The following is a 21565-nucleotide window of genomic DNA, read 5'->3' as shown; positions in this document are numbered from 1 at the left end:
TATTTTTAAAGCATTGTTGCAGAAAGATAATCATTTCACCCTCAGATATGGTTCATTGCAATGGGCTACATATGAATCAAGCTTACCTATTCCGGTCTAGCATAAGCCTTGTTTTCTCCATATTTTTCCTGGCAGCGTAGATTGAATTATAAGCCAGCGGGGATGTTGGAGAGCTTGCATCACTGCTCTTTGCTGATTATATTTCCAATTGTTCAGAAATCAGACCAAGAGACAGAATGAGCAAAAGTCAATGAATTGTGGAGATCTTGGTGCTGTCCGACTTTGATTGTTTCCTGTCAGGTAACCTCATCAAAGTGGTTGGTGTTAATTTTCAGTGCAATGAAGATGTTGCCTAGTTGTATAATGAAACATCTGCAAGAAAACAACCAAGTTCAGAGAATATCAAGGACTCCAAGCTACAAATATTCTCTTATGCTAGTGAATGAATTGTACTCCAGTTAGCCAACAGTTGGTCATTCCCAGGCCTGCTTGTCAATAGACTCGTTCCAAGTCAAGGCAACTAATCATACCTTTCTGCCTCTCTTCTTGCAGTCCCCCCCAATGACCCTGAGATTCACAGTGGCCCCATTGTCCATGTCATCTCCAACATCCCCTATAACCTTTCATGCCGTGCAGCTGGAGCTAAGCCAGCAGCTGAAATCACCTGGTATCGTGATGGGCAAAGGCAAGAGTCAGCTGTTTACTCCAAGGTGAGTCAGTGAGTGTTCAGCTTCGGTCCCCAAAGAGAGTATGGGGCCAACCTGAGAATTTGTGCTTTGGGGGGGTAAACTCAGCCTGGCGGTTTTCAATCACTAGTTGTCAGAATTGCACATTGTGCAATTGTCAGAGGGAGACTCAATCTGGAAATACGGAGGGATTTCATAGTATTGAGAATTATTAAATAGTGGAAACCCAAAGGTGCTTTTTCCAAAAAGCAACTGGACTTGTCTTGGTTTTTTTTTCCTTTGAAAACGTTTCACTTCTCATCCTCTCATTCAGAGATCTTGAAGAAGCTTGTTGAATGAGAAGCGAAATGTTTTCAAAGGAGAAAAACAAGAAAGCCCAGCTGCCTTTTGGAAAAAGCACCTTTGGGACCATGACTTGGATGATTGGGAATCTTCACAGACAAGCAATGGAAGAGTTTTATCTACTGGAATTGTAGATGCTCCATCACTGGAGTTTTTCAAGACCAGTTAGGACAACTATTTCGGGGGGGATAGCAATAGCAATAGCAGACTTATATACCACTTCACGATGCTTTACAGCCCTCTCTAAGCAGTTTACAGAGTCCACATATTGCCCCCAACAATCTGGGTCCTCAGTTCACCAACCTCGGAAGGGTGGAAGGCTGAGTCAACCTTGAGCCGGTAAGACTTGAATTGCCAAACTGCTGGCAGCCGGCAGTCAGCAGAATAAGCCTGCAGTACTGCATTCTAACAACTGCGCCACCAGGGATGATATGAGGACCCTTGTCTTCGACAGGGACTTAGACTAGAAGACCTCCGAGGTCTCTTCCAACTCTATGATATTGAGAAATGGGCAAGTTAAGGTGAAGTCTCAAAATGTGGGCCAGCGAGTAAGGAAGAGGGGAACGGGAAAAGACTCATCTCCAAATCAATTGTGAGCAATCCATGGCATTCTAGGTCTATAACACACGGCTCTGTCTTCCTAGAGTTGCTAGAAGTTTGGATATAAATGCTTCTCCTTTGTTCTCTTGCAGTCCCTGATGGATGATGGCAAGCGGGAAGTGGCTGTCAGCACCCTCCTCTTAATGCCAAGCAGCCGAGATATGGGCAGCACCTTCACCTGCCGCGTCAGCAACCCTGCAGCCCCTGCTGGCAAGCAGACCTCAGTCACCATTAATGTTCAGTGTGAGTATCCAAGGCAAGGACATGTTCAGAAGGAGAACTGGATGAAGGAGGGATGAGTTGGGGATACCTGCGCTTGGGATTGTGGTCAAGGAATGGCCAGGTAGACCACTGAGTTTGGAAGGGATAATAATAACAACAGCAACAACAACTGCTTCCATCCTGTAATATCTGTATCTGTAATACCATCAAACATCCACATCTGCCTATCCCAGGTCCTTGGTAAGGATTCAATAGGTAGACAAAAATGCCAAATCCAGTCTGAACATCTGGCTGACTACAATGATTGGCCAATACATTAAAAAAATAGCTGGGAAAGCAGATAATAATAAAACCTGGCAATGGCTAAGAGCAGGAAAATTGAAGAAAGAGACCGAGGGACTAATTCTGGCTGCACAAGACCAAGCCTTAAGGACAAATGCATACAAAGTCAAAATTGAGAAGACAGCAACAGACAGTAAGTGCCTCCTATGCAAAGAAGCTGAAGAAACACTGGACCACTTGGTAACCTGTTGCAAGAAGATTGCACAAACTGATTACAAGCAGCGGCATGACAAAATAGCAACAATGGTGCATTGGAAGATCTGCAAAAAATATCATTTGCCTGTAAGCAAAAACTGGTGGGATCATAAAATAGAGAAAGTCATAGAAAATGATAAAATTAAACTGCTCTGGGACAAACAGACAAGCACCTGCAACATAACACCCCAGACTTAACAATTGTCGATAAGAAAGACAAAAAAGTCTGGATAGTGGACGTGGCAGTGCCTGGAGATAGCAGAATAGAAGAGAAAGAACTGGAGAAGATAACAAAATACAAAGACCTACAAATAGAAATAGAAAGACTGTGGCAAAAGCAAGCAAGGGTAGTACCAATAGTCATAGGCTCCTTGGGTGCAATCCCAAAACAACTGGAGCACCACTTGAACACATTGGCATTGACAAATTCGCTATTAGTCAATTGCAAAAGGCGCCCTTATTAGGAACTGCTTCCATCCTGCGACGATATCTGTAATACCATCAAACATCCACATCTGCCTATCCCAGGTCCTGGGTAAGGACTCGATAGGTAGACAAAATGCCAAATCCAGTCTGAACATCTGGCTGACTGTGCGATGATCGATAATAATAATAATAATGTTGGAAGGGACCTTGGAGGTCATCTGGTCCAACCCCCTGCTCAAGCAGGAAACCCTATACCATTTCGGACAAATGGCTGTCCAGTCTCTTCTTAAAAACTTCCAGTGTTGAAGCATTCACAGCTTCTGGAGGCAGGTTGTTCCACTGATTAATTGTTCTGTCAGGAAATTTCTCCTTAGTTCTAGGTTGCTTTTCTCTTTGGTTAGTTTCCATCCATTGCTTCTTGTCCTGCCTTCAGGTGCTTTGGAGAATAGCTTGACTCCCTCTTCTTTGGGACAGCCCCTGAGACATTGGAACACTGCTATCATGTCTCCCCTTGTCCGTCTCTTCATTGAACTGGACATACCCAATTCCAGCAACAGTTCCTGAGCTCATCCCTAGCCACAGATGTATTTATTACATTTGGGTCCTGCCCACCCTCCTCCAGTAAGTGCAGGAAATCCTCATGGAGTATCGTCCCCACCAACAACAACAAAAGATTCAAGGGTGTCAATCCAAGATCTGGGCTAAGGTCATCTAGGATTCCCAGACTGTAATTTGCTTTGTGAAGGGGGAAATTCTTTTATCACTAGAAATGAAAAAGGTGTTGAGGATGTTTAACCTTGAGAAGAGAGGACACATACAATAGCATTCTTCAGATAGCAGAAAGAATGCCTGAGATGTTGTCTTTTGTTTCCAGATGCAAGGCAAAAATAATAATTTGAATTATGGGATGGCAGATTCTTTGTCTGAAAGTTAGGAAAAGGTTCTGAACTCCAAGAGCCATTCAGTAATGGAACTAGTGATCTGGGGGTGGAGTAGGTTGACCTTCATCAGAAGTGTCCAAGCAGAAGAAGACACCCCTCGGACTGAATGCTTTAGTTTGGATTCCTCCACTGAACTGTGGGTTGGACATGATGGCTAAAAGTAACTTCTTCCAATTTTAGGATTCTATACTGTTTTGTACGTATGAGCTGCCTGTATCGTAGGAGCTGACCAGCATTCTAAGACTGTTATTAGACGCCCTGATCACGAGGAAGCACAGTCAAACCATGAAGTTGGAGACAAATATTTACTGCAGCTGGTCCTGAAAATCAGATACCTGATCCTTGAGAGAAGCCCAGGAAAACTGAAGGGACAAGCAACTGGGAATGTAGCTTCCTGGTTTTGGTGTAGCCTCCAAAAAGGTCTTACTCTGTTTAGACGGAGCAGCTATTGGCAGTTCCACTAGGACAGAGGTCCCCAACCTTTTGGGCACCAGGGACTGGTTACATGGAGAGAGGTTTTTCTGCGGACTGGAGGGGGCGTGGTTTTGTGTGCTGCCTGCATCCCACAGATGGGGCTTTGCTTGCTTGTGCAGACCAGTTGCTGGCATGCCTTGGCCTGGTACTGGTCCACAGACCAGGGGGTGGGGACCCCTGCACTAGGGATCCAACTAGATCTGCAAACAAGACTGTAAGGGAGCCAAGTCGCTGTTGGAAAATCAGACAATGCATCCCATAATAATTCTCCCACTTTGCAAAATGTGTTTCAAAGAGTTGTTGGGTGAAGATTAGGGTGCAAAAGAACGGTGACTTTAATGATCTCTGGGGTCACTATATTGTACTATGGAAAAGTAAAAGAATTGGGATTTTTCCCATCCCTCTTCTCCACCGTACAGATCCACCAGTTGTGATCCTGGCAGTACAACCACAAACTGTGCCTGAGGGTGGCAAAGTGAGTTTCCTCTGCACCGCAACCTCCAATCCTGAAGTGACAGGTTATCGGTAAGAATTTGAATATGAAGAAGCTGCGGACTACTCTAGAGTTCAAGTAGAGCAACTGTGTGGTTGAGATGCCCTCTAATGGCAGCATGGAGGATTTGCATGCTCACTTATACAGCTAGTCCTTGCTTACTGACCACAATTGGAATCGGCAACTCTACATCGCTAAGCGGTGCAGTTGTAAAATGAAATGCCATGTGACATCACCAGACTTAGGGTCATTGATTCCAGCTACGGTCAACAAGAAAATTGCCCACAGTCATTGACTGTGATTTGTGACTTCCTACTGGCTTCCCCACGGAATGAATGTATTTGTCAGAAGTTGGCTGTGAAGGTCATGAATGGTGATCATGTGAAAATGCAACTGTCATAAATGCCCGCTGGTTGCCAAGCGCCTAAATCACAATCACACGACTACTGACATGTTGCAATGGCTGCAATTTCAAGGACCAGTTGTAAATCGCTGAGCAAGCAGTTATTAAGCAAGGATTATGCTGGCCAGCTGATATGTAAGAATTAGCTAGCATGGATCAGCTCAAAGTTACACTACTTCCCACTTGTATTCCCTAGTTTTCAGAAGTGTATGATTGCTAAATCTAGTGATGGTTCCAATCCAATTGATAGTAATCAATGATATTCTCCATTGATTTCTTTGATCCAATTTTAATTTGGTAGCCACCATCCATTCTTGTGGCAGGAAGTTCCCCAGGACAATTTTGCATTGCATAAAAAATTCTCTATTTGTCTGTTCTAAGTCTCTACCAGTCAGCTTCATTATGGATTTTGGCTTCTAGTATCTTAACAGAAAAGGAGTAATTCCTTGCTCTTATGCCTTTATTGATGTCTTGAGTAAATTAAAAAGGCCCCAATATCACAACTTTTTCTTCTAAGACAAGCATGGGCACACTTTCAATGGCCAGAAAGCACATTAACTTTTTTGGTGGAAGGGTGACAGATTCTACTGAGGGGCAATAACAACCAAGCAACCGAGTTCCTATAAAATGCAAAAGTAGAGTAAAATTAGGTGCGTGCTTGGGTTGTGCTTGCCAGAATCTACTCAGCCACTGTTGTAGCACAGAGGATGAGTCAAGTCACCACGTTAAGCCAGGTTGTAATTTATTTATTTGGACACTTTTGTCAGCTCTTTGTGGTAGTCCAGACAGGGAACCAAAATCTTGAGTATCAAAACTGCCTTTATTGTAAAGCTGTAACTTTACAATAAACTTTATTTTCAGACTTGCAAGTTTGGTTACTGTAACCCAGGGGTCTTCAAGTTTGGCTTTTTTATGACTTGTGGACTTCAACTCCCAGAATTCCTCAGCCAGCATGCCTGGCTGAGGAATTCTGGGAGCTGAAGTCCACAAGTCATAAAAGGGCCAAGTTTGAAGACCCCTGGGTTACAGTAACCAAACTTGCAAGTCTGAAAATACTTCTCCCCTCCCTTACCTTTACTTTCCAGAGAACAAAAGAGGATCCCCTGCGAGATGCTTTCTTGACCCTCTTTTGTGGAACGAGACATCTCTTGTCAGGCTCTGTAGCTCTTCCTCCTACTCCCAAGTTATTCTCACAACTCATTGCATTGCCCATGACATGAACCCAGTTTTAGAGCTTAACATGTTGAGTCAAGGTCTCCTAAGACCGTATCTGCCTTGACAGGTGGGCTAAAGGCGGCGTCCCCATCCCAGAGGCCAATGGTGACAGCTACGAAGCCACAGTTGACCAGTCTTTCTTCACAGAGCCTGTGTCGTGTGAGGTGTCCAACGCTGTGGGCAGCACCAATGTTAGCACTCTGGTGGACGTCCATTGTGAGTCAAAACTTTCAAGAAGGAATTAGGGAAGGGGTTGGGGGTTTCAGCAACCATTTTTTTCTAGCATTTCCCCGGGGACTGAACCTGTAATGTCTATAGGGATACAGAAACAATAATTGGCTGGGGCATTTGGGGGGTTGAAGTCAACACATCTTAAAGTTGCTGAGATTGAGAAACACTCAGAGATAGACTCAAAGGTGCTTTTTCAAGAGGCAACTGGTCTTTCTTTGCTTTGCCTTGAAGGCATCCACTTCTCACCCAAGAAGCTTCTTCAGATCTACCTGAACTGAAGAACTTCAGTCAGTTCTGAAGAAGCTTCTTAGATGAGAAACAAAATGTCTTCAAGGAAAAATAAAGTCCAGTTGCCTCTTGAAAAAGCACCTGTGGGACAACTATGACCTGGATGACTGAGAATCTCCGTAGATACTCAGAGACAGACAAAGAGATAAGAGATAAACTACAAAGTGTAGTGGGGTCCTGATGCCTCTAGCATCCTGGCTGCTGTGATTGATGCTCAACTAACTCTTTCCTCTTTTTTGCTCCTATAGTTGGACCTCACCTTGTCTCCCAGCCCAAGCCCCTAACAGTGGACATCGGCTCAGATGCCTCTTTTACCTGCACCTGGACAGGGAACCCACCTCTTACCTTGGCTTGGACAAAGAAAGGATCCACTGTGGTGAGTTCAGCTTTGACAGTCAATTTCCATTTTCTCTACAACAGGGGTCTTCAACCTTGGCCCTTTTATGACTTGTGGACTTCAACTCCCAGAATTCCTCAGCCAGGCATGCTGGCTGAGGAATTCTGGGAGTTGAAGTCCACAAGTCATAAAAGGGCCAAGGTTAAAGACCCCTGCTTACAATTTCGATAGTTACCACAAGCTCAATATCAGCAAGTAGACAAGACATCAGAATGGGAGATTTTCACCAAAGTCTTAACCAGACTCAGACATCAGCCAAATAACAGGGATATTCACAGCCTAAAGATTTTTTTTTCCATTTATTACAGTTACAATTTTAATATGAAGAATCTGGTAGCATTTTTTCTGACAAACATATTTGATTAAAATGCATCAGCTTTCATGAGTTGTGTCTGATGAGATGAGAAGGTTGATGCTTTCCAATCACATGTGTTCATCAGAAAGGATGCTACCAGACTCCTGATTTCTTGGCATCATAAATTAAGCGAGGTCTCCGCTGTGGCTCACCTGTTCCTCATCACTGAGGATTAAAATACAGTATGTTCTGCAGCATTCGCCCTGCGTTACAAAGAAAGCTTATCCCCAGCCCATCACAGATCAGTTATACATCTTGATGACATTCTAGCCAAGTCCAACTGTTCCACAGCTGCCTTTTTTGTTAGCAATTGCCAAATATTGCTCTACAGCTGTTTTTTTCAATTTTGCCACTTTAAGATGCATGGACTTCAACTCCCAGAATCCCACAGCCAACTGTGATTCTGGGAGTTGAAGTCCATGCATCTTAAAGTGACCAAGATTATGAAATACTGCTCTCTCTCTTCCCATATATTAGGGCCTCCCCAGGTCTAAACTTGGCCCTGCCAAATTTCTATCTTTGCAACTGGTAAACAATATCAAAGCTGGGCCCACCACTAACAAAAAGTCTGTTCCCATTAATCCCTCACTGCCTTCATAGGGGACATTGTAGGAGAAATGCCATGTTAATCAGCAGTAACCCCAAACCAAGAGTGGTGTGGTGCACCTCTTCCAACTTAACAAATTTAATCAAAAGATGCCATGCAATAGATGAAGGGAGGCTGCAGCTCACAAAAACTTACACCTTTTAGTAAAAAGTGGAGAAAGATGCTACCAGACTCCTTTCAACTCGTTCCTTTCAATTGGGGATGGCCAACACGTGGACTCCCTGGTATTTTTAGAATCTCAGGAAAAGGACATTACCCTTGGCCATTAAGGAAGACAAGGTCAACTGAGCCAACTTATATCCACAGGTGCTGAGTAATGGCAACACATTGCATCTCAAGGCAGTGACACAAGAGGACGCCGGCATGTATGTGTGCAAAGCCATCGTGCCTCGCATTGGAGTGGCTGAGAAAGAGGTGACCCTGGCTGTAAATGGTGAGAGTTCAAGACTCGGAAGGGCGAATTTGGCAAAGGGGAGATGGCTCAAACCATTTTCCAATTGGGGGGAGGGAGAAATTCCTGTGAGGAAAGTAGGACTTTCCCATCCTCATTTATTAAAACCATCCTATTGTGATCAAATCATGACTCCCTATCAAATTCAATTCATTCATTCATTCAAGTTTATATAGCCTTCCATCTCACGATAGAGACTCTGGGCAATGAATAGCAATCAAATTATAAATAAGAAATTAAGCAAAAATTTAAAGCAGGGGTCTCCAACCTGTGGGCTGTGGCTCACTACCGGGCCGTGGCCTGCTAGAAAACAGGGTGGTGTTAGCACCCGCACAGCAAAAATGAGGCAGTGCTAGCAAGTGTCATTTGGGTGCTAGCACCACCCCATTTGCATTGTGTGTGCTCGCAGACCCGTTTGTGCACATGCGCGCATGTGTGAAATGCTTCCCCCTCCCTTTTCCCCTGGCCCCCAACTAGAAAGGCTGGAGACCTCTGTTTTAAACTATGAATACATATTATGAAACATCATAAAGGCTGGAAATATAATTCCCCCAAGTGAGGGAGGATAAAAATGGCAGCCTTGTCAATGGAGCTCTCTGAGCCCCACTCCAGTTGCCTGGGAACTTCTGGCCCTAAGACCCCAGCCAAGTCTTAAGGAGCTTTTCAATGAGAAGCTAAGAGGTCACCTGACAAGTTCTAATTTTCAATGGAAGAGAATATATGCAGCTCAATTTTTAGTGTTCTTTGAGCTTGTGTCTACAACATACAACAATTGATAGCACATCTACAGCAGGGGTCTGCAACCTTGACAACTTCAAGACTTGTGGACTTCAGCTCCCAGAATTCCTCAGCCAGCAAAAGCTGGCTGAGGAATTCTGGGAGCAGAAGTCCACAAGTCTTGAAGTTGTCAAGGTTGCAGACCACTGATCTACAACATACTAAACGTTCATCTAAAACATAGGTATGTCTATAGCACACATACAGCTACAACTCTGAGCACTGTACGTGCAAGATAACAGTGTTAAGAATTGTAACAGTCACCATGTAGGACAGACAGACAGAAGACTCGCAGAACGCATTCATGAACACCAAGTAGCAATTAGAAGACACGATGAAAACTCCTGAATTTCACAACACAGGGATAGACTCAACCATAGTTTCAACTGGGCATTCTAGACCAAACTAAATCCAAAAACATCAGGGAATAGCTTAGCATTCAGACATCAATAGACACATAGAGATATACCATATTTATACACCATTCAAACGAGACAATAAAAAAGTTACCAATGAAACAAAAAGGCCCGATTCTGTCCAGCAGGGATAAGATAAGCAGGGATTAACACCACACAAAAGTCAAGAAGAAAACAATACCCTAATCAGGGAAACGATGATGATGATGATGATGCAAACAATAATAATAAGGTAAAGACAAGCAAGGGTAGTACCAATAGTAATGGGTGCCTTAGGTGCAGTCCCAAAACTGGAGCACCACTTGAACATCATTGGCATTGACAAATTCGCCATTAGTCAATTGGAAAAGGCAGCCTTACTAGGAACTGCTTCCATCCTGCAACAATATCTGTAATACCATCAAACATCCACATCTGCCTATCTCGATAGGTAGACAAAAATGTCAAATCGAGTCTGAACATCTGGCTGACTGCAATGATTAACAGCAACAACAACAATAATAATAATAATATGGAGTTGGAAGGGACCTTGGAGGTCTTCTAGTCCAACCCCCTGCTCAGGCAGGAAACCGTATACCATTTCGGACAAATGGTTGTCCAGTCTCTTCCTAAAAAGTACCGAGGATAAAGCCACGCTCCCAGCAACATTGGCAGGGCAAACTATAGTATATAAAGAGGGAGCAAGCCCTACACTCACAAATACTGACCATATTATCTACAGTAGTTCCATAATGAAATGTCTGCATGCAAGCAACCAAGCTCAGAGAGCACCAAGGAACTCCAAAGCCTCTCATTTGCTCAAGTTGTGCCTTTGTTTCCAGGTCCGCCCATTATTAGTGCTGAACCAAGCCAGCAGACAGCAGTGGGGGCCAAAGCCCGGCTGGAATGCAAGGTGGAAAGCGTGCCCCGCCCGGATAGAATCGTAAGTATTTCAATTTTTTAGTGGTCTTCCGCTTGCCTTTATTAGATCTTCGCTTAGAATCCATCAGAACTGGAAATGGCAGTTCTTTAATTGTATGCAAGTTTCTAGTTCCCAAGACATCCTGTATCCCTCATTAGCTTAATTTCTTAGCTAAGGTTAAAGTCGTCTTAAAGTGTTTTAAAATATAAAAGGCAAGCCTAAAGGCAAAATGTATACAGTATATCTCTTAACACAGTTATTTGATGGATTAACTGCCTTGAAGGAATTTCCCTGGTAGCATTTGAGAGCCAGTGGGGAAAAAAAAGTTGTTTCAGTAATACCAAACAATTTTAAAATTTGAATGACCAATATCTATTTCAAAAAGGAAGCTCGAGTTAATTAGCCATTTAAAAGAAGGGATTAAGTTAAAGCAAAATCAGCTCCAAAATAAACAAGTCAGTGATATCATAAATAAGATGTAGATAGTTCTTGACTTTGAACAGTTGCTAAATGACAGGTTCCAAGTTACAGTGGCACTGAAAAAAGTGACTTATCACCATTGCAGTATGGTCCAGAATGATCATGTGATCAAAATTTGGGCGCATGGCAACTGACATCGCAAACTGTCACGTATTTATGACCGTTGCAGCATCCTGCGATCATGTGATCACCATTTTGCAACCTTCCCAGTCAGTGTCTAACAAGCAAAGTCAATGGAGGAACAGGATTTGCTTAATGACCGTGTAATTCTTTTCACAACTGCAATGATTCGCTTAACAACCCGGGCAAAAAAGATCATAAAATCAGGCACAACTCGTAACAACTACCTTGCTTAGCAATAGCAATAGCACTTAGACTTATATACCTCTTTACAGCCTCTCTAAGGAGTTTACAGAGTCAGCCTATTGCCCCCAATAATCTGGATCCTCATTTTACTGACTTCGGAAGAATGGAAGGCTGAGTCAACCTTGAGCCTTGACAGCCGGCAGTCAGCAGAAGTAACCTGCAGTATTGCACTAAAACCACTGCGCCACCACGGCAGCAGAAAATTGTGCTCATAAGTCAAGGACTACCTGTAATCTCTTTTTAATTATAGGTTTTTATTTTATTCAAAACAAAGTTAAAATACAGAATGTTGTGTTTTAATTTTGTTTTAGGATTACCTGTAATCTCAAAAGCCTCAGGATGGCCAACATTGGTTGGGGGCCATCAGTACAGTACATTTCTACAAAAATGCGGGGCCAACCCCAAAAAGGTCCTGACATTAATGCCAGCAATGGTTTGAATCTTCATAACGTATCAGCCTGAACTGATGGATTGGGACAACATGGGCAGATCTTCAGCTAAAATAGATGAAAGGACATTTAGCCCACAGGGATTTATAAGAGGAGGGTCCATTATATATAGGCAGTGAGTTCATTTGCTTGGCTGCTCCAGCTTCTGCCTTGCTGACCAGGAAAACTACGGCAACTGCTTTATTTCTGCCCATTCATATCCTTGTCATGTGCTTCAGAGAGCCTCCAGCAAACAATGAAGCACCACCTTTTTTTAAAAAAAGTGTAATTGATGGGTGTACAAACAGTTAAAAACAGCAAGAAGGCTGGAGTGGAATTATTAATGAAACAATAAGTCTCAAATCCAATTTCTCATCTTCCCCCAAAGCTCAGCAGGCTTAGGTGGCAGAAATATCCAGGCTTACCTGCTTGTCTCCGTGGAGACTTCTCTCTGGGTAGATGTGCAGAGATGTGCACTGCTGTTATCGCTCTTCTCCAAAATCAAAGTTCTGCAAGACCATTAAATTACTGTAGGGAAGGGCCTTGGTGCCAAGAGAATCAACACCACAGACCACAATTAGAGCAAGCAGGGCTGCATTTGAAGATGCAAACCAGCATTCTCCAGCCAGAGATGCATCAGATTGGGGGCGGCTTTCATAAGCCCAATGAATCCCAGCTGGGCTCCAATGCCTATCTTAATTGGCCAGAATTATTCAGCCCTTCAGAAGTTGAACACCCAAGTTATAAATACTAAACTTATTTTTATTAGAGGGTTAAGGCACAGAATCTTGCAACTCTGAATGGGTCTCCTCCCATCCTCCTTCCCTTCAGCTGAAAGAGAACTAGGGAAGGTCTGAGATGCTTTTTCAAATTACATTCCTGCTTTGGATTCAGAGTCCTCTTATCTGACCATCGCCTTGGCTGCTGCAGCTGCTCTTCCTCTTGTTCCTCAAAGTTACTCTCCCAGCCCATTACAGAGAGTCCTCAACTTATAACCACTCATTTAGTGACCATTTGAAATTACAACAGCACTGAAAACAGTGACATGACTGTTTTTCACACTTAACAACTATTGCAGCATCCCCATGGTCCCGTGACCAAAATTGGGATGCTTGGCCACTGTTTCATGTTTACGACGATCGCAGCATCCCAGAGGTCATGGGATATCCTTTTGCAACCTTCAGTGGGGAAGTCAGATTCACTTAACAACTGTGTCCAGAAAGGTCGTAAAATGGGGCAAAGCTGACTTAGCAACTGTCTTGCTTAGCCACAGAAATTTGAGGCTCCAGGACTTTGGGGACAGAGCTTCCAGCCCAATGAACACAAGGGGGCTTGAAGCCTGTGGGAGGGGGCCTTATAAAATGTTAGGTGTGGAATTTAAAATGGCTTAAGTGCTTCCCTGTTTCTAGGGAGTGGATGGTCTCAGTGCAGGAGCTGAAGAGTCAGCATTTTCTTTGGCTGCCAAACCAAAGCAGGATGAATTGTGCAAAAGCTTGCTGTCTGGGCAAATCTGCTTTATTTGCAGATCGCGTAGAGGTCACTGAATCCAGATTCTTGTGGCCCAGAACGCCCAATGCTCTTAACTGCAGGGGACTCAGGCTTCTGCCTTTGATTTCTCCCTGAACAAGTAGATGAGACAGCATATTGGTGACTGGCACTCCTGCCTCGTGTGTGCATGGTTTTCCAAGTAGCCACAGTGCAACCCGAAGTCCTTGATGTAGCCTGCGATAACACAGCTCTCCTCTGCAGTTTACATTTTTCTCTCTGGGCGTTTTCTTTTCTTTTTTTTTTCTTCTGTAAAAACAAGCATCACCAACCAACCACGAATACAATGCTAGGCTAAAAATAATTTTAAAACAGAAGTGGAATCCCTGCCCAGGGGAGGAGGGGGGTAGCTAATTTTGCTCCCACCCTGCCAAATAGCCAAGAACAAACCAACACAAAACCTGCAGCTGCAAATTACTTTCCCAGGTGGCTTCATTTCCCCCCCCCCTCCAATTAGCCTGCAAAAAGAAAAGACAAATGAGATTTGAAATGTATACTGGAATAAACAGTTTTTCTGAGCTAGTGATGCCCAACTCAGTATTAGTCACGAGTGCAAAAAGTCACTCCAGAGGTTTATTTTGTAAAAAGAACTTCCATAGGACAGCTATCTAGATGCTACCTGTGTACAGGTAGTTCTCAGCTGACAACCACAATTGAGCCCAAAATTTATGTTGCTAAGTGACAGATTTGTTAAGTGAGGTCTTTTGCCCCATTTTATGACCTTTCTTCCATGGGTTGTTAAGTGAATCACTGCAGTTGTTAAATTAGTTAAATTAGTTGTTAAGTGAATCTGACTTCCCCATTGACTTTGCTCACCAGAAGGTTGCAAAAGGGGATAACATGACCCCAGGACACTGCAAAAAGTCATAAATATGAACCAGTTGCCAAGCGTCCAAAATTTGATCACATGACCAAACAGGGTCATGCATCCAGTTTTGGTCACCACAATGTAAAAAAGAGGTTGAGACTCTAGAAAGGGTACAGAGAAGAGCAACAAAGATGATTAGGGGACTGGAGGCTAAAACATATAAGGAACGGTTGCTGGAATTGGGTATGTCTAGTTTAATGAAGAGAAGGACGAGGGAGGACATGATAGCAGTCTTCCAATATCTCAGGGGACGCACCAAAGAAGAGGGAGTCAAGCTATTCTCCAAAGCATCTGAAGGCAGGACAAGAAGCAACGGATGGAAACTAACCAAGGAGAGAAGCAACCTAGAACTAAGGAGAAACTTCCTGACAGAACAATTAACCAGTGGAACAACCTGCCTCCAGAAGCCGTGAATGCTCCAACACTGGAAGTTTTTAAGAAGAGACTGGACAGCCATTTGTCTGAAATGGTATAGGGTTTCCTGCCTGAGCAGGGGGTTGGACTAGATGACCTCCAAAGTCCCTTCAAGCATCAACATCACCATTATTATTATAGGGATGCAGCAGTCCTAAGGGTGAAAAATGGTCATAAGTCACTTTTTTGGTGCTGTTGTAACTTCAGTCACTAAGCAAACTGTTGAAAGTCGAGGATTTCCTGTAGTTTTTCCCCAGTGCCCCTTTGTTTCACCTTTCTCTTCTGCTCCAGGCCTGGGCATGGGGCGAACGGATGCTGGATGCTGGCTCACTGGATCGTTTCACAGTGGACACCGTAGTGACCGAGCAAGGGGTGCTCTCAGCCCTGCTGATCGACCCAACCCACGATGATGACTTCGCCCTTCCCTACAACTGCACGGCTTGGAACCGCTTTGGCGCCCGCTCCGTTGCAGTCAGCTTACGCCGCCAAGGTGCGTCTCCTCTTTTTGCTAGACCAAGTTTGGTCATGGCTGCCTGGACTCAGCGGCCTGTTGTAGCTAATTAGCTGGGTTCACGCCACACGCAATCAGTCCTCATGGCACAGAACATGATTATTCGCAGGACCACGTATCGCCCATCAGTTCTCTCAAAAGATCCAAAAAGATGGCATTCTCCAAGATCCCTTTCTAGAACGTGACCTTTGATGGGACCCAGGAAGGATGCCTTCCTTGTTGCTGCATGGGATCAGCATTCCTCCTGAGGTTCAGAGGAGCCCGGTTCTTCTGGCCTTTTGGAAGACCGTGAAAACCTGGCTTTTCTCCCAGGCGCTGAGCCAGGATGTTGGAGATGAGCCCCCATCTGAAAGGATTGAGACGGTGTTTGGCCTCAGCTGTACTTTGATTATTGTTGTTTTTGTTTGGGGTTATTTGTTATTATTTATTTTAACTTGATGTTAATCAACCAGAGTTGTGGATAGATGGATGGTTGGATGGATGGATGGATGGATGGATGGATGGATGGATGGATGGATGGATGGGAGGAAGAAAGGAAAGGAAGGAAGGGAGGGAGGGAGGGAGGGAGGGAGGAAGGAAGGAAGGAAGGAAGGAAGGAAGGAAGGAAGGAAGGAAGGAAGGAAGGAAGGAAGGACTCATTTGCAGTTCAGTGTGTTATAGAATACCAATAGCTGTAAGATTAGCGCATTTAGATACTAATATCTTAGCATGTACCATATTTTCCGGTGTATAAGATGACTTTCTAAAGCGCAGAAATCAGCACCAAAGTCGGGGGTCGTCTTAAACGCCGAGTCGTCTTATACGCCGGAAATTACGGTAGTCAAATTTCAAAAGGAGTCTGATAGTTAGCACCTTTTGAGACTCATAAATTTTATTAAAAGGAAGGATAAGTGAACAGTGGTTCTCTTCATCAAATGCAGGTGATCTCCACTTCCTAATTTGACTCTCCTCCCCCTGAAAGACTCCATTAGTTTAGATCAGGGATGTCAAACTTGCAACGTCATGTGACCTGTCCTGACATATTGTGACTTTTTTGCCATTGCCGGCAATGGGGTGGGCACAGTTTCGCTATGATGCATCCGGCCTGCGGGCCAGCAGTTTGACACCCCTGGTTTAGATAAACATCTGCCAGATGCAGCATTCATCTTGAGTAGCTTCTTCTGCAAACCCAGACCATTTGGCTAGTTTGGTATCTTGCCCTTTGGCCAAAAAAAAAAGAGTTAATTCAGCAACCAGATTAAAACTTTGATGCAAGTATTTTACCCCACAAACCAAATGCTGTCAATTCATTACTGTATTCCAAAGAGATGAATTTTTGCTGGTTTGTCTGAAGTCTTTGGAAGTAGGAGAAAAATGAGGAAGCTTGCTAAGAAGTTAGTAGCTTTCTCCAGCTTAGAGTCTCCAAGTGGGAGAAGACCCTAGTAGTGCAGAGATGAAACTAATCCAAACCATGTTTTTTTTTTCTACCAAGAGGTCCTGTCTGTCCTGATGTTGGGTGCTTTGGCTGCCTCGGGCGTTGTGGCTCTCTTGCTCTTAGTGGTCTTTGTGTCTCTCTGCTATCGCCGCAAGCGCTGCGGAAAAGGTGAGGATTTCTGCAACTTTCTCTCGCTCCTTCTCCTTCCTCTCTCCCTGGACTTTGCAGTCCTTTCTTGAGTTAAAGCCCAGCTGCAAGGCAACAACAACAACAACAATAATAGTAATAATAGTAATAAAGATGGAAGGGACCTTGGAGGTCATCTAGTCCAACCCCCTGCTCAGGCAGGAAACCCTATACCAGTGGTGGCGAACCTTTTAGAGAGTGCCCAAACTGCAACCCAAAACCCACTTATGCATCGCCAGGTGCCGGGTGGGCGTGGCCACCAAGTGGGCGTGGCCACCAAGCTGTCAGCTTGTTCTCGCTCGCTCGCTGTCTGCTCTGACTCATGCTCGCTCACTTGCTGTCTGCAGCAAATGTTGTTTCCGCAGAAAGTTGCTCCTTTTATAGCATCTCGCCTATTCCCAGACTGTGCATGTGCAGAGAGGAGGAGGGAGCAGCTCGGCCCAGCAATGGCTCATGTGCCATCAGAGACAGCTCCGCATGCCGCCTAGGGCACCTGTGCCATAGGTTCGCCACCACGGCCCTATACCACTTCAGACAAATGGCTATCCAGTCTCTTCTTAAAAACTTCCAGTGCTGGAGCATTCACAGCTTCTAAAGGCAGGTGGTTCCACAGATTAATTGTTCTAACTGTCAGGAAATTTCTTCTTAGTTCTAGGTTGCTTCTCTCTTTTGTTAGTTTCCTTGTCCTGCCTACAGATCCTTTGGAGAATAACTTGACTCCCTCTTCTTTGGGGCATCCCCTGAGATATTGGAAGACTGCTATCATGTCCTCCCTCGTCCTTCTCTTCATTAAACTAGACATACCCAATTCCAGCAACCATTCCTTATATGTTTTAGCCTCCAGTCCCCTGATCATCTTTGTTGCTCTTCTCTGTACTCTTTCTAGAGTCTCAACATCTTTTTTACATCCTGGTAACCAAAACTGGATGCAGCATTCCATGGGTGGCCTTACTAAGCCAGAGTTTCTCAACCTTAGCAACTTTTAAGATGTGTGGACTTCAACTCCCAAAACTGCTATCATTGCAGGAACATGGAGAAACATGGGGCCAAGGAAAGTCCGGACCCTCTGTAGGAACAGGATAGGATACCACAGTAGTTCTCAGGGCCACCTTGAGTAGCCCAGTGATATAATGAGGCATGGAGTAGAACCCCAAGTAGGGCCCTTTCTGGCTTCACCGAGGAAGGAAAAATCTCAGTTTATCAGTCCTTGATACAACTTCATCTTGTGTGCAGCAAGCCCACTTCCTGAAGCAGTTTGTGTCCTGTGCATAATGACATCATCTTTGTCATTGGCCTGCTGATGCCATTGAGCAAATGATCTTATTTCCATTATTGGGGCAATGATCTCATTACACAGCTGACATAATGGGCATTGTTTGCATAGAAGCATCATCATGCAAACAATGTAAATCATTGGGACGACAGACACTATGATTTAATGGACACTTCAGATAATGAACACCACCACCCCCCCATCGTCATTCTCCTCTTTTAGCCATATATATCACAGCCTCAAATACTCTAGCAATAGAAGTAGCACTTATATAGCACCCTATAGTGCTTTACTGCGCTCTGTGAGCAGTTTACAGAGTCAGCCTATTGAGCCTATTACTTTCAACAATCCAAGTCCTCATTTTACTGACCTGGGAAGGATGGAAGGCTGTCAATCTTGAGCCAGTCAGGATCGAACTGCTGGCTGTGGCCAGAGTTAGCTTGCAATACTGCATTCTAACCATTGTGCCACCACCTCAAGGCCCCTCTTCCTTTTTCTCAATATCCCATCATACAGTTAGTCCTCGGCTTACAACTGGCCACTTAGTAACCGTTCCAAGTGATGACAGATTCACCCCATAAATGATTTACAATCCAACTTTGAAGTTACAACAGCCGCAAAACCTCCCCCATCACATGACCACATTTTGGACGCTTGGCGACTCACTTAACTTCACAGCCACTTGCGGCGTCCTATAGTCTTGTGATCTTATTTTTTTTCCCACATTTTTCTCTGGTTTCCAGGGTTTACTTTTGGTTCCTGGCAAAAACACCCGTTGGGAAGAATGTATTCACTTAACAACTGCAGCGTTCACTTAATAACAGGTGCAAAAAAATGTTGTGAATGGGTCTGCTCAATTACAGTCATAAACAGCCCCTTCTCTCTGTCCCTTTGTTTACACATCCATCAACAAACCACAGATGGCCCCAGATGTGGGGTTCCTGCAAGCGTCATCAACCTTTGTCCTTAAGAGTAACTTCCTAGGTGATGGGGAGCATGATCTGACATCCGCCTCTGTCCATCTGTCTCTTGCATAGCCAAGCGGGGAACGCAGCTGTCTAAGGCCGATATCCTCGTGCAGATCACCACAAGCGAGAGCAGCCCCAGCAGGCCCAGTGAGGTTGAAGATGACGCCAAGGAACCGATGGTATGCAGAGATGGGCACTCACGGGATCCTCTATTTCTGCCAAGTCCCTGTTTCTGCAGCATCCAGTCCCAGCTAGCTGAGCTGGCCTGCTCTTTTTTTGGGGGGGGGGAGAGAGAAAGTACTTCTTTTTTCATTGTAGCCACAAACAAATGAGGCATATGCAGAATTCAAAATTACACACTGTGTGTGGTAGGGGGCAGAGCTGCAGCTAAAGGTTGTAGAATAGAGTGCAGTTGTCTGAATGCTTGAGGCAAAAAGTTGTATAATTTGCTAGGGACATCGCTTCCAGTGGGTTTTTTTTTTCCCCCCAATCAATAATACTCTTTCCTCGTCTGCTCTGCAGAGTTCCAGCCAGCCTGTTTACGTTTTTCTAGGATACTCTTAATTCATTCCCCCTGGACCTGGCCTAGTGTTTCTCAATTTTAAGTAGTATGGACTTCAACTCCCAGAATTCCCCAGCCAGCATGGCTTGCTGGGGAATTCTGGGAGTTGAAGTCCATACTTCTTAAAGTAGCCAAAGTTGAGAAACACTGATCTAGCCACCAGGAAATCATGCCCTTCCTTTGTTTCTCAGATTCCCCAGTCCCTGCTGCCTCCTCCACTGATGGAGTCCCCACGTCCTCAGTGGGTATTGGGGAAATCCCTCTGCACCAATTAAAAATGGTAAGATTTGGGGGGGTTATCCCTGCAAATCTTCAGGTTCAACAAGCATGTTCATCTCATTGCTTTTTTTGCCATAGGTGGCATTGTTTTAACCACCTAAACCCTGGCATTGGTTCATGAATGTCACACAGGCCGCCTAATCCTAAATCTTTATTGGCTGTGTTCATACAGCCCACTCAGCCTGGTTCCTGAATAAATCTCTTGAAGTCTTTTCACCCTACTACACACTGGTTAAATGGCCTGAATTCACACAACGCATTATCTCCCGTCCCCCAAAACAAAATCTAGTTTAGATTAAAACTAGTCAAGCCTAGCATGTTGTAAAAATGCAGCCACTCCAGGCATAACTGATTTGGATGACGGCATGGCAAAAAAAGCACAGGTGTCATATCTCACTTGGCCTCTGTGGTGGAATGGAGTCTGGATTCCCAGGAGGGAGGAGCTGCCTTCCAGAGGGCAAAGGGGCAACAAAGCATGGAAAATTTGGTTGGGAGGAAGACAGTTAAAAGGGTTCCTCACTAACGATTCCGGGAGTACTGCCTGTATATCAGACCTGGACATTCTAGGGCCCGCGGGCCACATCGAGCCCTTTGGCCAAACCTGTTTGGCCCACCGCGGCTGCCCTATTGGTTCAGCTCTCCGCAACAGTTCCAGTTTCGCATGTAGCTCCTTAATTACCCACCCCTGGTGTATATAATGATGCAAATAGTTTAGTTTGGCAAAAGTTTCTATCTATAAGTGAGGAACAATACAGAAAACTACTCAGAAGAAACTCCACATGTCTTTCTTGGATTGGGGGGGGGGGGGCTGACACCCTAGAACGGGGTAGACAACCTTGGCTCTTTTATGACTTGTGGACTTTAACTCCCAGAATTCCTGAGCCAGCTATGCTGGCTCAGGAATTCTGGGAGTTGAAGTCCACAAGTCATAAAAGAGCCAAGGTTGCCTACCCCTGCCCTAGAACATAGAATGGGCCACCAGGAAGACCTACATAGCTTCCAAGTTCTTGTTTTGTGATATTTGAATTTCCGTGTTCATGATTGGCTCATATTTGGGCCCACTGTTTTGAGGGGCGGTTCCCAATGGTCTGGTAACTGTCAAGTGAAGAGTGATTGTTTTAAATTTGGCTTTATTCTTTCCTTCTTCTACTCCTCCGCCCCCCACAAGACACTGGCATTATTGCTCCCTTCTGTTTTAAGGTCCTAGCCAGGTGGCAGTTTCAGTTCTGGGCCTGAAGCTGCGCAAAGCCTCTTGGATAGCAATGCTCACCTTTCTCTCTGCTTCCAGGCTACAAGCAGCGAGTCTCCAGCCACGTCCCACACTGAACACAGTGAAATCCTGGAGGATGACGAAGGGAGTCAGGAGCTGAAGGTGAGCTCAGCTGGGGCTGTACGGGATTTCCTGCATATCTGACCGAGCCAGTGCGGTTGCAGAGGAATTTATCTGCATTCAGGTCCCCCCTTGGTTCTGGGTCTACCTGGGGGAATTGTAGACCTCTCGCTCTCTTT

The 21565-nt window shown here is 44.7% G+C and overlaps 1 protein-coding gene across 2 annotated transcripts in view; it reads left to right on the top strand.

Annotated features, from left to right (window-relative positions):
* The window catches only part of KIRREL2 (kirre like nephrin family adhesion molecule 2), a 47677-nt gene that overhangs the window by 21916 nt on the left and 4196 nt on the right, over positions 1-21565 (top strand). For both annotated transcript variants that reach the window (XM_039325637.1, XM_039325636.1), the window contains exons 4-14: positions 553-710; positions 1721-1871; positions 4648-4753; positions 6407-6555; positions 7107-7234; positions 8524-8650; positions 10683-10783; positions 15155-15353; positions 16846-16956; positions 19285-19394; positions 21345-21428. In XM_039325637.1, coding sequence (XP_039181571.1) covers positions 553-710; positions 1721-1871; positions 4648-4753; positions 6407-6555; positions 7107-7234; positions 8524-8650; positions 10683-10783; positions 15155-15353; positions 16846-16956; positions 19285-19394; positions 21345-21428 — 1424 coding nt within the window. The remainder of the gene's footprint in view (positions 1-552; positions 711-1720; positions 1872-4647; positions 4754-6406; positions 6556-7106; positions 7235-8523; positions 8651-10682; positions 10784-15154; positions 15354-16845; positions 16957-19284; positions 19395-21344; positions 21429-21565) is intronic.

Source organism: Crotalus tigris, unplaced genomic scaffold (assembly GCF_016545835.1).
Source record: "Crotalus tigris isolate CLP2741 ecotype Arizona unplaced genomic scaffold, ASM1654583v1 scf7180000024338.4412243, whole genome shotgun sequence".
NCBI lineage: Eukaryota > Metazoa > Chordata > Lepidosauria > Squamata > Viperidae > Crotalus > Crotalus tigris.
The sequence above is the reverse complement of the archived record's forward strand: the minus strand, read 5'-3'. Positions and strand labels throughout refer to the sequence as shown.